The following is a 14,569-nucleotide window of genomic DNA, read 5'->3' as shown; positions in this document are numbered from 1 at the left end:
AAAAAACTACATTAAAGTGACTCAAGGGATCAATTGTGAACCATGTGTGAATCTTTTTATATTTGATTGGTTTTTTCTGATGGTAATAAAACCATGCAAACAAAATACAAAACGTTGACTGCAATGTAATGGTTGAAATGTTGACATTCATAAAAGGGTCAGAGTGAATTACGATGGCTGTTGGCTGCTAATTCTGAATCCATACTCTTAAAGTGATCTATGGAAAGCAGAGATGAATGCCAGAGACAGACCCATGTTTGCTACGTTCCTGTTTATTGATTCTCCCACCTTGAATGTATTAAGTACTCACCTGAGACTGCTGTTTTATGGCTTGCCTGTTTTTCCCCAGGGTTAGATGTGGGAGCAGACAAGCTTACTCCTTTTTTTTTTTTTTTAAATTGTGTGTGTGTGTGTGTGTGTGTGTGTGTGTGTTAAAGAGAGATACATACAAAGTGAGGCGAGAGAGGCAGACAGAGAGAGAGAATGCTTGCCATGACACAGGTGTAGTCAGAAGACAGTTTCAGAATACAGTTCCCTCCTTTTACCATGTAAACATGGTAAAACTACCATGTTTACCATGTTACCATGAGCAGAACTAGGTTGTAACGCTTGCACAGCAAATGCTTTTACCTGATTGCCCCCCTCAGCAGCCTCATTTTTCTGTTGTTGTTGTGTATGTGTAAAATGACTGAATCAATGTGGGATAGTGATCTAAAATTGCATCTTTTCATTAAAAGTTCGGTACTATTTTTTCACATTGTTTTTGTTAAATGATAACAGATATATCCAACTACTTGAAAAATCTCAATTTATATCTATCCTCTCTCCATCAGTTGAAGTGTGTTAGTCCTATGTTTTGGTTTCCTGCTGGCCTTAGATTCTGTAACAGTTTCCATGGAAGGAGCACTGTGTGACTTTGCACCCTCTTCCTGCTGCCATTTGTCAGCCATTTTTGTTTTAATGATAAGAAATCCTACTTAATGGTTTTTTGCTTGTTTGATTGTTGTTGTTTAAATTTTTTCTTATTTTAAATCAGAACTTAGCTTTTTTTTTTTTTTGTATACCTCTCGCAAGAAGTAAGGTATACAAAAAAAAGGTATACTCGCAAGAAGTGTCTGGTAGTTGCTAAGGATGATTGTCTAGTTATGGGTTATATGGCCTACTCTTACAAACTGAACCCAAGGGAAAAGAAACCAATAGTCTTCTTTTAAGTAGTACTATTTAAAGAGACACTTTCAGAATGCTTCCCTTTTTACAATTATGGCACACTGGTTAGTTGTTGTTAACAACACAAACTAGAGACATCTAAGAAGAAGGAACCTTAACTGAGGATTGTTTAGATGAGATTGGCAGGTCTGGAGGGCATTTGAATGATTGCTAATTGAAGTCGGTTGGCCCAGCTCACTGTGCTCACTGCTAGTCTGGACAGATGTGCATGGGCTGTATAAGAAAGGTAGCTGCCTCTTCAATTCTATTCCACTGACCTTCTTGCCTGTCTCTGTACCAATACCATGCAGTTTTTATCACTATTGGTCTGTAGTACAGGTTGAAGTCAGGGATGGTGATTCCCCCAGATGTTCTTTTATTGTTGAGAATTTGAAAATTGTTCTTTCTACCTCTGAATAATTGAGTTGCAATTTTGATGGGGATTGTATTGGATCTGTAGATTGCTTTTGGCAAGATGGCCATTTTTACTATATTATTCCTGCCAATCCATGAGCATGGGAGATCTTTCCATCTTCTGAGATCTTCTTCAATTTCTTTCTTCAGAGACTTGAAGTTCTTGTCATACAGATCTTTCACTTGCTTGGTTAGATTCACACCAAGGTATTTTATATTATTTGTGACTATTGTGAAGAGTGTCATTTCCCTAATTTCTTTCTCAGCCTGTTTATCCTTTGAGTACAGGAAGGCTTTTTTTTTTTGAGATTTGTTTGAGTTAATTTTATATCCAACCACTTTGCTGAAGTTGTTTATCATATTTAGGAGTTCTCTGGTGGAAGTTTTGGGGTTACTTAAGTATATTACCATATCATCTAACAATAGTAATATTTGACTTTTTCCTTTCCTATTTGTATCCCTTTGACCTCCTTTTGTTGTCTAATTGCTCTGGCTAAGACTTTAAGTACTATATTGAATAGGTAGGGAGAGTGGGCAGCCTGGAGGAGGGGCTGTCTGGAGGCTGCTCTACCTGGGGATCCAGCCCATGTGCAGTCATCATATGTAGGCATGGTCGTGGATACCAGGATGTGCATGCTGACTGGAGCCTGATATATCTGTCTCCTGAGAGGCTCTGCCAGAGGCAGATGCTTGCAGCTAACCATTGATCATGGGGTCCCCAAAGGAGGAGGTAGAGAGAAGACTAAAGGGGCTGAAGTCTCTTCATTGGAAGAGTGACAACACCAACCAACCAGAGCTTCCAGGGTCTAAACCGCCAGCCTGAGGACATGCTTGGAGGGACCCATGGCTCCAGCTGTATATGCAGTGGAGGATGGCAGTGTCAGGCATTGGTAGGAGAGGAGGTCCTTGGTCCTGTGAAGGCTGGATGCCCCATGCCCCAGTGTGTGGAAATTCGAGGGCAGGAAGGGGGGAGTGGGTGGATAGGTGGGGGCACATTCTCATAGAAGTAGCAGGAGGGGGACGGGATAAGAGGTTTCTGGGGAAGGGAATGGGGAAAGGGGATAACATCTGAAATGTAAATAAATAAAATATTCAATTTAAAAAAGAAAGAAAGAAGAGAGAGAGAGAGAGAGAGAGAGAGAGAGGGGAGAGAGAGAGAGAGAGAGAGAGAGAGAGAGAGAGAGAGGGAGAGAGGTAGCTGCTTGTAAGTAGAGGAGCAAGCCAGTGAGCAGCATTCTTTCTTGACCTTGGCTTGCCTCCAGGTTCCTACCCCAGCTTCTCTAGATGATGAAGGCCTGTAAACCAGCTAAACTTTTCACTGTTCTAGGTTGCTTTTTGTCAAAGTCTATCATAGCAACAACAAGCAAACTAGACCACATAAGTATATTTCAACAATATAATATTTTTTAAAAAATCAACTTAGTGCAGTTAATTAACTTGGACTTTTTCCCTAAGCAGGCTGTATAAAACAGTTTCCTGGGTGGTGTGCCTAGGTGGAGAAGAGTGTTGGTTGTGGCCTAGCTGTATTAGTTTTTAACCTCTGCAGGTTTCTAGGGATCTGAAGTAGTCAGGTAGTATTGTATTGTGTTTACAGATCCGGAGTACTCTGTCTGGAGTCTGACTTTCTGCATTTAGCTTATTATTGCTAACACAATTGCTTTGAGCTGGCCCAAGTCTCTGGTTATGGGTTTGAGATATAGGTATTCTGTGCTTTGCTTAACTGACTGTGTTCTTACCGCTCATAACTTTGGCTTCTCATCTGGGCAGTGGAGGTAGGTATCTAATAAGTCATTAGCTTTTACACTGACAATCCTAGAATAGAAGCAAATGAAAGTCTTATTCTTCCTGGAATTGCCCTTCAGATACTCTATCTAAAAAATAACATAATTTTGAGATGGTTTAAGCTTAGGCAAGGAGAATTGCTTCAGATTTTTAAGTCTATCATTGAATTCTTTCATGCTGCATTGTTGTAAAGTTGTGTACTTAGGCCTCACCTCAGTCAACCTCCATATGGATGTCTTAAAGATTATTATTTGCTAGCAAGCCCAAGCTTTTCACCAGGGGTCACAGGGAAAGCTGTATTGCAGTCATTTCTATTAGCTTTTGTAAACTCACAATTGTATTCTGTGGGTTCTGTTAGCTCCTACTCTTAATAAAGATTCATTTGATAAGGCTTAAAGCTTCATCCTAGGAGGATTTTCATCTCTTTTTAGAAACTGGAATTTGTTACTTTACCAAGTTTTTCTTTTTTTCTTAGCTTAATGCCTTCTAAGAATCATAGAACCAAAGTTAGTTTTAGCTTGGCTATTCGTTAAGATCTCTACTGATACTTGAATTCACTTCATTCATTGGTTCATATTCTTTCCTCATTGCTAGCATTCTTTATTTTCTTTTTCTGGAATAGGCAGTACACAAATAATTGAAATAGCTAATATCATCATTGCATTTAATATCAGGCTGTTGTGTTTTAAACTAAGCATTTAAAAATAATTGTTGGAAATAATCTAAATCATAAGCTCAGTTTAGAAAATGCCATATTACTCTGGGCACAGCTACCCAGAGACTAGCATGTTGGGAGACCTGGGAACAGAGCTGGAGCTTTGCTCTGGGTTCCATTAGAGTGCTGAAGCTGAGGAGGCACACTGAGCATGGAAAGTTAAAAAGGCAAGGGATTTGTGTGGTGACCCCTTCCACACCCCCAATTCCACTATGATTTGCTGAAGTTATAGCTGGGAGAGTTTATATTACAGATTTAACTATCTAAAGTTGAGGAAATACTGTCACAATTATTCTGTAGAGTACTTTGGCATTACTTAAGTTGGGAGATGTTTTTCAAGTTAGTAGTTCATTTTTTGCATAGTAATTTAATTTCAGAAAAATGTATTAGATGGGTAGTCCTCAAGTTAAACAGTGTAAAAGTGGCAATTATTTATACAAAAGACCGTTGCTTTGTGTTAAAAATTTTATTGGTATTCCAACTTGACACAAACCTAGATATATGTAAGAAGAGAGACTTTTGATAGAGAAAAATGCCTCTGGCCTGTAGGGAAGCCAGTAGTACTTTTTCTTGATTATTGATTATTATAGGAGAGCCCCACTCACTGAGGGTACCTAACTCCTGGGCAGGTAGTACTGAGTGCCATAAGAAAGCAGGCTGAGCAAGTTATGGGGAGCATGCCAGTAAGCAGCACTCCTTCACAGTCTGCTTCCATTCCTGCTTCCAGATTCCTGTCCTGTTTCAGTTCCTGCCTTGACTCCCTTCAGTGACTGATTGTGTCCTGAGAGTTGTGAGACAAAATAAACAGTTTACTCCTCACATTGGTTGTGGCCATGGTATTTTATCACAGCAATAGAAACCATATCCATGACAATCATTATACCATATCTTTATTGAGATTAATTATCTTTCTTAAAATGTATCTTACTTTGGTAGAAATAGATTGACTCATCAGATTTACTTGTTCCACCACAGGATCCTGGATACTGGGTGAAGATTCATCACTTAGAATACACAGATGGAGGAATCCTGGATCCGGATGATGTCTTAGCAGATGTTGTTGAAGACAAAGATAAGGTAGATGACTCTGAACACTTTCTTCATTTTCCTAAACCAAGCAGCATATTTTCAAACCATCCGATTTCTTAACAAACTTGTATGTCAGTTATTATTAAAAGATACCATCTGTTTCGTTTTCACCTGGACAGCTCATAAATCAAAGTTCTTCATCAGATGTTTGCCTGAAATTTGTTGAAGTTTGGAAACTTGTTGTGGTGGCCTAATTAGCAGACTCTTCATTCTCAAGAGTTCCCAATACATCTCAATAAATTAGTGTCAGCTACAGAAGCTGTTGGAGCTGCTGCTGCTGTTGGCTCTAGAGTTTATTCCAGACAGTTGCTAAATATTCATCTTAATGCCTGAGGTTGGAATGTGTTTTGTGTTTTACACTGGATAATATAGTGAGGTATGGATGACTCATGAAGAGCTATGGTACAGATTTTTCTCAGAATAGATGGCACACTATATATATTCTGTGTATATATGTCTTTCATGCTAATCCTCACCCTGAAACAGAAGAAAAGCATTACACTTAGTGTGTTGAGTATTTAGGAAACTTTAAAACTATTCTGTTAATTATTTGGGAATAATTCATCACAAATGTAGCAGTTTAATGGAATTTTGCTTCTTCCTACTTTGATAAGGTATAAAAGGAAATTATACCATGACAATATCCTGGATTATTGCCATTGAAACACACTGTTTAATATGAACTGTGTTGTCCTCAGAAATGGAACTGCTGCCAAGATTTCTTCTCTATACCTTAGAACTGTTTATAGTAGGTTAATTTTTATTTGTGGTCTCTCTCTCTCTCTCTCTCTCTCTCTCTCTCTCTCTCTCTCTCTCTCTCTCTCGTGTGTGTGTGTTCAAACTTACATTAATCTTTGCAACATAGTTTTGTATTTGTATGTCTTTTGACACTTGGCTTGACTTACTTTATATGGTAGCCAGCCACTTGATAAGCAAATTGTGTTTCTAAGTAGATTGTCAGCTCCTAGACTTTCCTCCTTTGTGTGTGTGTGGTTTTTTTTTTTTTGTTGTTGTTGTTGTTGTTTTGTCTTGTTCTGTTTTTGTTTTGTTTTGTTTTGTTTTTTGTTTTTTGAGACAAGGTTTCTCTATATAGCCCCAGCTGTCCTGGAACTCACTCTGTAGAGCAGGCTGTCCTCGAATTCAGAAATCTACAGGCCTCTGCCTCCCAAGTGCTGGGATTAAACACATGCACCACCACTGCCTGGCTCTCCTCTGTGTTTTTTATGTTAAGATATCTGGTAAAGCATTTAATGACAGTTCTTTTGTTGTGGTTTCATTTTAGCTAGTTTGGTTGGCCATAAGATCAAGAGATTATTCCATCTCTGCCTTCAGAGTGCTGAGTTTACAGCCTGAGCCACAGTGCATAGCTACAGAGTATTTTATGATTTTCCCCTTATAACACCAAATGATGGCCATTCACTTGCCTTTTCCCAGTTCACTTTCTGCTTCTTCCCTGGGAGTTTCTTCCTTTGAGATAGTTGAGATATTTGGTTTGATTTTTAACAATGAAGGCAGCATGCATCTGAAGTTCTACTGCCAGTGTGTTCATACAAAAAAAAAAAGAAAGAAAGAAAGAAAGAAAGAAAGAAAAAACAAAACAAGAAAATGCTACATTTAAGAAAGGACAGAAGAAATCAGCTCATCCTGGCCTTCTTCCAAATCCCATTTCTGGAAGGGAAATTCTGTTAACAATACCTGCGGAGATCTGTCCAATGCAGCACTTTCCAATGATGCATTCTTTCAACTGTTTCTGCAAAGCTTTTTCAAATTGTAGCTTGTATCTTAGCCACAGAAAGAGCCTTATTATGTGTGTCTTTTTAAATGGGACTTAACACCATTATTAAATAAGGAGACAAGGAGACAATCAGTTAAAACCCTAGCAGAGGATCCATATATGTTAGCTACAGCTTCAGCTTTCCTCTTAATGCACTTTCATGCCTCTCCATGAAGCCTGCCATTGTTCTGTACAATCGATAAGGATTTGCACTTTTCATGTTGCCTGAAGAAGAATCACTCTATTTTCTTCCTTTTGTTAAAAAAGGGGAAAATCAGTGAAAAAGAAAACTTTCTTATTTTTCCCGGAAGCACAGCCCACCAAACTCGTTTCTCTTACTTTTAGTCAATTCACAGTAAGTAGTAATTTCAGCTGATGGTTTGTGATGTCCTGTGGCATATCAAACCTGCCCAAGAAGGCTGGAGGCACAGTTGGGCTTTTATGTGTAAATGACTTGGTAACTCCTTATTCACAGATAGAATATGGACAGACAACAGGCACAGAGAAGATTGGGTGGATGTGAAGAATCATGCTCAAGTCATAACACTTGCATTCCTGGAATAGGCTACCTGCAGGGGAACTGGCAACAAGGGCTATAGACAGCCTGGAACCAAGTAATGAAGCATCCAAGAGTCCAACAACAATTTCAACTTAAAAGCAGTGTTAGCTATAATCACTTTGCTTATGGAAAATAAGTTCAATAAAGACTAGAAACTAGAAGTGGAATGGTGTGATGTAAAATTGGAAAAAACTCTAATTGATTTACTTAGTTTGATAAAGAGGTGACTTCTAAATCCCATGGTCTTGTTACTCAATATTAAATTTTTAAAACAGTAACTCACATTGTGAATTCTTGGCATGGTTAAAGAAGACAACTACAATATAAAAATATGTAAATATGAAAGTACATAACTTTTATGAAAATTGAATTGCTTCTATAACCATACATACAAATGTATATACCCTAACCCTAATCCCTAACCTCTAACCCCTAACCCTAACCTAACCCTAACACACACACACACAGACACACACACACACACAGACACACACACAGACACACATAATAGTATACCAATACAGAAAATTATAGCTAGGTTTTACAGATGGGAAGGGATAAGCTTGGAGGCAGGCCAGGAGTTCTTGGCTTGGACAACTAGGCATTGACCCTTGAATGCCATGTGCTGTCTTGCATTCAAGTACTACACAATCAGCTCAGCTTTATCTCTTGTGTTTGGTATAGGTGCTTGTTAGACATAGTATAAGATTTTTGTCTGCCTTATCCGCAAGTTCAACAATTCGTTCAACAACAAAATGTTAGTGTAGAGTTAGTGTAAAAGAGTTATGTGCTAAATGTCCCTTGCTCTCCTTTAATATTATGATACTATTATTACTATATTTTTACATGCATGTCTTGATTTAAGTACTAAATTGTTTGAGATTAAGTAATGAAACACCAAAGAAACTAACTTGATGTACACTTTAATAGCTTTATACAAATCTTATGAAATTTGTTTTAAAGTTATTTAAATTGCTCAAAATAGTTTTATTAGAAGATACTTGGTTAATATGACACAACATTTGGATCAACATATTATTATGTGAGAAATGAATATTATGAATAGAAAATGCCAGCAGGACTAAATTTAGAATGAGAACACACTGTCTGCTAACATACTCAGCATTCGGGGATCTCATATCATATTCAAAGAGAGACTGGTGTGCACAGAGAATGAACTAGTGACCTAAAGCCAGACACACTGCCTCATTGCTTTCTGAGAGCACTCTTTTGCCCTCTAGTGGACGGCACAGTCACTTAGAAGCCAGTTCAGAAAACAATTTGAAATTTGACACTCCTACAGTTAGACTTTTTAGTCTCAATCCCAGATCTGAAGTGGATAGTAAAGTGAGAGTACATATCTGTGCTCTCTGAGTTTTTTTTAAATACATATCTGTGCTCTCTGAAGTTTTTATGAATGGCTAAGGACATTCTTTACATTCATAGACCTTGTTTATGTTTTTGGATTTCTCAACTTCCTTTTACTGACTGAAAAGTTGATGGCTCATGTATTAAGATATGTGTGACTTTAGAGTATGATTAGACAATTCCTGGTGTATGTTGTGTTTTGCTTGGGAAGTGTTGATGCTATATTAATCCTTTTTTAAAGATCCTGAATTATTATAATTTTTTTACAATCCTGAGTTATTTTTGAACACTTAGTGGTACTTCTACCTTAACATAAAGTATTGTATATTTTCTTAAATAATAATATAGTGAATTTAATTCTGAAAGTTTTACATTTTGAGGGAATCTTGAAGTTATGAAGTGCCTAGAGGTTTGAACAGTGCTTCAGAAAGAAATGCAAAAGCTTGTACAGAAGGAAAGAAAGACTTTTGCTTATGAAGGACCATGGTACATGTTTTAAGATGACTTTCTGCCTATAGAGTAATAAAATTATAGAATTTTAGATCCAGAGTATAATAATCCTATGGGCTAACTTTAACATCTTCCTAAACAGGAAGTATCTGAACCCAGGAAGTCTCTTGGACTCCATGTCTATGGCTGGTTTCTTTCCGGAGTCCATTTTTGCATTTCCTCTTTGGCATTCTGATCAAAGCTGCTGTTGCAGGCAAACTTCTGCCACAGACTTGCCCTGTGTTCTCTTGTCTCTCCTGTCAATAGAATATCCTTCTTCTAGTCTTTAAGATTTGAACACATCAGGTTTTTTCAAAATTTTAATCATATGAGCACAGTTTATTTTTTAAAATATTTTTCATATATTTATCTCCGTCTTTGCATTTCCAGAGATAACAATTTTAATAAATAAAATTCCAGACTAAAGTTGTGGCAACTGTTAGGGAATGATTTTCTCATGTTTAGTTGGCTTCTTAGCTCTAAACTGTGTCAACCCATTGGCTAAGAGATTGGATTCTGAACACATTTAGCTCTTTTCTTGGCTTTTTTACCTGCATGGCTTTCAGCAACTTAGCACCTTTCTTTGTGTCATGGCTTTCTCATGGGTAATTGAAGCTAAAAAATGCAGTAATCTTATGTTGTATTATATCATGTGTGATAAATAATCTAGCCACAATTTAAAGCCAAATACTCAGGACAGTAACTGTTAGGTGCTATTATGTTACATTGCATATTATATTTAGCATATAACTATCAAAGTAAAAAAATTGGATTTGCATTATTTTAAATGTATTGCTTAAAGCATATCCCATCTAGGAATGTGGTTTGCAATCTGTATTTACAGATTCTGAATTTCTGAATTCAACCTGCTGTGAATCAGAAGTACTCAGAAAAGAATTTGAGAGAGCATCACTTGACTTTACTTGTGTTTGCCTCATGGTGCCATACTGAATGTGTACGGATGAGGTAGGGTGTACGCAGACCCACCTCACAGGTCCTCAGTCTCTCTCCAACATTTGTTCTACTGTTGTTACCTGGAAGGCTAGGATAGTTGTCCCTGCTGTTGAGATGCACTGGCTTTACCTTCCCTTGGCATTATCACATGAGCAATACAATAGCTGCTTATGTAATAGTTATGGTCTCTTAGCTATGCTTAGTAATGTGCCTATGATTTAAAGTACACAGAAGCTATATATGACTCATGTGCAACTTCTTGTCCTGTTAGTGATGCAGGCATCTATCCATAGAAGTTGGGGTCTGAGGGCATCCTGGGACCAGCCCGTGTGAATGCTAATGGGCATCTGTACTGAATGAAGTGCAAGTCTCATAATCATAGGTTTTATTATGAGTTCCTGGAATACCTGCCTCCCCTAGCCATCTGAAGCATTATAAACGGCAACAGTAAGAAGGCTGTGGTTTCTTTCTTACATGTACCTCCTACCTGTTCCATATTTCCAGTGTTTTACTTGTTTAGTATTCCTGTTGATCCTTGTGTCTGGGCTCTGATAAGTTAGGATCATATATATATGTGTATATATATATATACACATATATATATATGTATATATATATGAATCATATATATATATCATATATATACGATCATATATATATACATATATATATATATATGTATATTCATGTATATATATGTATATATATATGAATGATATATATGTATATATATACACACATACATATATACACATACAAATATATATGTATATATACATATACACACATATATACTATTATATATATAATAGTGTATAGTATATAATATAGTGTATATTATATATAATTATATAATGTTTTGTCCATTGCTTGTTTCCAGTACCTGTAACTGTGCCTAGCCCTTTCTTATTATTCAGATAATTATAGAAAGAGTGAAGAAAGACTTTCCAATGTTAAATAATTTAATAACTCAGAATTTCAACTTTCTCACTGCTAAAAATTAGAGTGGCAAACAGTCTTAGTATCACAGGGAAATATAGAAGTTATGTATAAAAATTCAGTGAAAACATTAAAGGAGTATACACATATGAAGGATATGCTTGTATCACTTCCTTATTTTTTATTGATCTTTCAATATCCAGGATAAACTATTTTTTAATAGTCAATGTTTTGAGATCACCTCAATCCCAAGTGGCTTTTGGAACACTATAACTTCATATACATAATTAATAACTTAATATAAGCATTAATATTTGATCCTTGGTGTTTTGAAATTCTTAGGATATTATTATTTAGCTTACTTTCTAAAGCCTTAGTTTTGTCTCCTTAATTCCTTGTCTGCTTGCTTAGAACTGTGATGGTTTTTAAGTTAATTTTTAGCACCTTTACTTTGTATGGGTTTTGTTGCTGTTGTTGTTGATGATGTTTTGTTCTCTTGATTGGATCTCAATATGTAGTCCAGGTTGATATCTATATCTATATCTATATCTCAACCTGGACGACATATTGAGTCCAGAAATAAATATATATATACTAGGCTGGTCTTGAACTTATAGATATTTATTTGCCTCTGCTTCCTAAGTACTGAGACCAAAGGAATTTGCACCACACCATGTTTATACTTTGGTTTTAATAAACGTCTTTGGTTTTAGTCACTGATAAAGTTGAAACTAAAATTGAGAGTTTCTAATTCTCTACCTTTCTCTTCTAGGAAACTATATTGTCGCTTTAAATATTGTAGTGGGAAGCAGTGTGCAGGCATGTACCAAGCCCAGAGGAGCACTCTTCGCTAATAGTTTTGTGACCTTACTATGTCAAAGATAAATGGTTTTGAAAGATAGTAACTACAGCTACTGTAATCCTGATGATGCCTAAGTTAAATATGGAGTCCCTCATGCCTTCTGCAATTTATTTGGTTGACAACTATAGCATGTATGTATATGTACAAGTGAATGAGAGGCAAGGGAGGATCCTTGTGCAGAAGCATGTGGGTGTCTAAATGCTCTGATTCAGCCTGGTCATTGCTCATGTCAGTGAAACAAGAGTTTCCTCAGAGGCCAGAAGAAATCGTCAGGCCTGATAGTGCTGCTCATGCAGCTGCTTACTGTAGTACAGCAAAAACTAAATAAAAATGTTTGCAAGAATTCAAGTTTGACAAGGAAATAATCGAGTCACATTTGAGATCACAATAATGCTTTCTTTAGAGCCAAAAAGCAACTCAGAGAAAAAGTCAAGGAATCTACCCTTCACCTTATAGTGTGCTTTTAGCTATACGTTGTCTTGCTGGACACTGACCTACAAACATCTCACATTAGTTTCTCTTGAAGCTGTCTCCATAAGTAATATATCTGTGCCAGGATTAAGGGTCAATCAGTCTTTACAGAAACTCGTATGTTATGCAAGTTACAAATTTCAGTTGCACTATACTGTTTTAAATTACATCAAATAGAAGACTACAGGGTTTACAATACTTCCTCTTTTAAAAATACAAATACTTTCAGGTGCTAATTGGTAACCCATCAATTATACATTAATTAGATTGTGTTCCATTAACACCTAGCTGGATTTAACCTCATCAAAGCAAGAAGACTGGAAATTGGTAGAATGGTTCTAGGTTTTTCTTGATATTCTAGCATTCCTTCTTTACAAACTGTCTCTCTTATTAGGTCAACTATCACTGTCCCTACTGCACTGAACCGGGAGAAGGCCCAAGAGAAATGAAACAGTTTCTTTTAGGATATGTTGAGCCAAAGAAATCACTTTGTTCTTAGCAGCTCTATAAGTATTTATAGACACATTTCCTTGTAGACTAGAAGGGACTTGCCATGGTGATGCGAGCAAATTAAGTCATTTAGGAACTTGAGAGAGGCTTAGAAGGAAGGCTGCCTGTGTCAAAGGACCTCAGTCTCCTATCAAGGAGGAGTCAGAGTAGAGAAAGAAAGGATAGGATGCTCTCCTTAGAAACTGAAAGAGTAGGAAGAAATACTGTCAGTGTCACAGTCAAACAGGATGCTGCATACAGTGGTGGAAGGACAGTGCCTTTTGCTTTTGATGACTCATAATCTTGAAAAGTGTGTGTGTGAGTAAGGGTGTGTGTGTATGTGTGCATGTGTGCTACTTAATGAATAAAAGTAGGTTTTAAGAAATGGGCAGATGTGGTGCTTTTAAGAGGTGCCGAGTAGGAGAGGCATAAAGGATAACATCTGTTTTAGGAAAGAAGAGACCTCAAGGAATATATTAGGAAGTTATTAAAACAAGGCAGCTAAACACACTAAACCCACTGATCCAAGGAGGATCAGAGTGTCCTGAAACAGGCCAAAGAGGATGCTGTTCAATGGTGACAAATTCCTCATGGAGCCTAGCAAGCTGTCCACTTTTTTTTTGGAAGTTTCACAAAGAGGTGTGAGCTGTGTACCAGTCTAATGGGAGCATCATATGGTAGGCTTTCTACTTGACTGTGCTGGTTCTTTTGTTCCTAGGGCTTCGATATTCTCTATTATTAATAAGCTGCACTGAGACATACAGGCATTAAAGGCTGCCCTTGCAATTGAGCTAATATTTGTAACACTTCTATGAGGTACTTGTTTCAAATTTTGTATAAATGCCTTAATTTATAAATATATTTTAATAAGCAAGAATATTCAGTTCTCTTAGTCTCTTACATTATAGTTGTTTGAAGCTCTCTTAAGTGTATGATTTTTTTTCTTAAGAAGAGAGTATGTCTTTTTCATTATAGGAATCTAGACTCTTCACCTAGGGAATCATGACTCGATTTCTGAACTTAATACTGACAGTTTGAACATTTCAGTTTCTCTCTTTAGATTTCCTTCTTTGATGTTACCAATCAGTTTTGAAAGATCAAGTGACATTCCCTAAGCAATAAAGAAGAAAACCCTACTGTATAGACTTCAATTGGAGGAAAACAGCACAAAAGCAAGTTCAGTTACAATGCCTTTAATAATGTCAGCCTAAAGCATGTTATAGCTCAAATACAGGTATTTGTGCAATCTTAACTATAAGCTAATTAGAATGATTGAAAAAGAGTCTGATATAAGATGATTTTTCACAGCCAGAATCTCAGAAATATCTATACACACAAAACTTGAAGAATCTCATAGCTCTTAGTGGCTAATAGTGTTAGAACTTGCGGCTTCTAGACTGACAGCTTAGTGTGGCCACTGCATTCAATCTAAGAGGAAGCTGGTATATGATGGTATTA

General features: G+C 36.8%; 1 protein-coding gene across 2 annotated transcripts in view; it reads left to right on the top strand.

Annotated features, from left to right (window-relative positions):
* Positions 1-14,569, top strand: part of Pard3b (par-3 family cell polarity regulator beta) — a 960,833-nt gene that overhangs the window by 118,580 nt on the left and 827,684 nt on the right. For both annotated transcript variants that reach the window (XR_013109510.1, XM_034497678.3), the window contains exon 2: positions 5,093-5,194. Coding sequence is in view for 1 of the 2 variants with exons in the window: in XM_034497678.3 (XP_034353569.1) it covers positions 5,093-5,194 (102 nt within the window). In the remaining variant the exon portion in view is untranslated. The remainder of the gene's footprint in view (positions 1-5,092; positions 5,195-14,569) is intronic.

Source organism: Arvicanthis niloticus, chromosome 3 (genome assembly GCF_011762505.2).
Source record: "Arvicanthis niloticus isolate mArvNil1 chromosome 3, mArvNil1.pat.X, whole genome shotgun sequence".
In the NCBI taxonomy this organism is placed as follows: Eukaryota; Metazoa; Chordata; class Mammalia; order Rodentia; family Muridae; genus Arvicanthis; species Arvicanthis niloticus.
The sequence above is the reverse complement of the archived record's forward strand: the minus strand, read 5'-3'. Positions and strand labels throughout refer to the sequence as shown.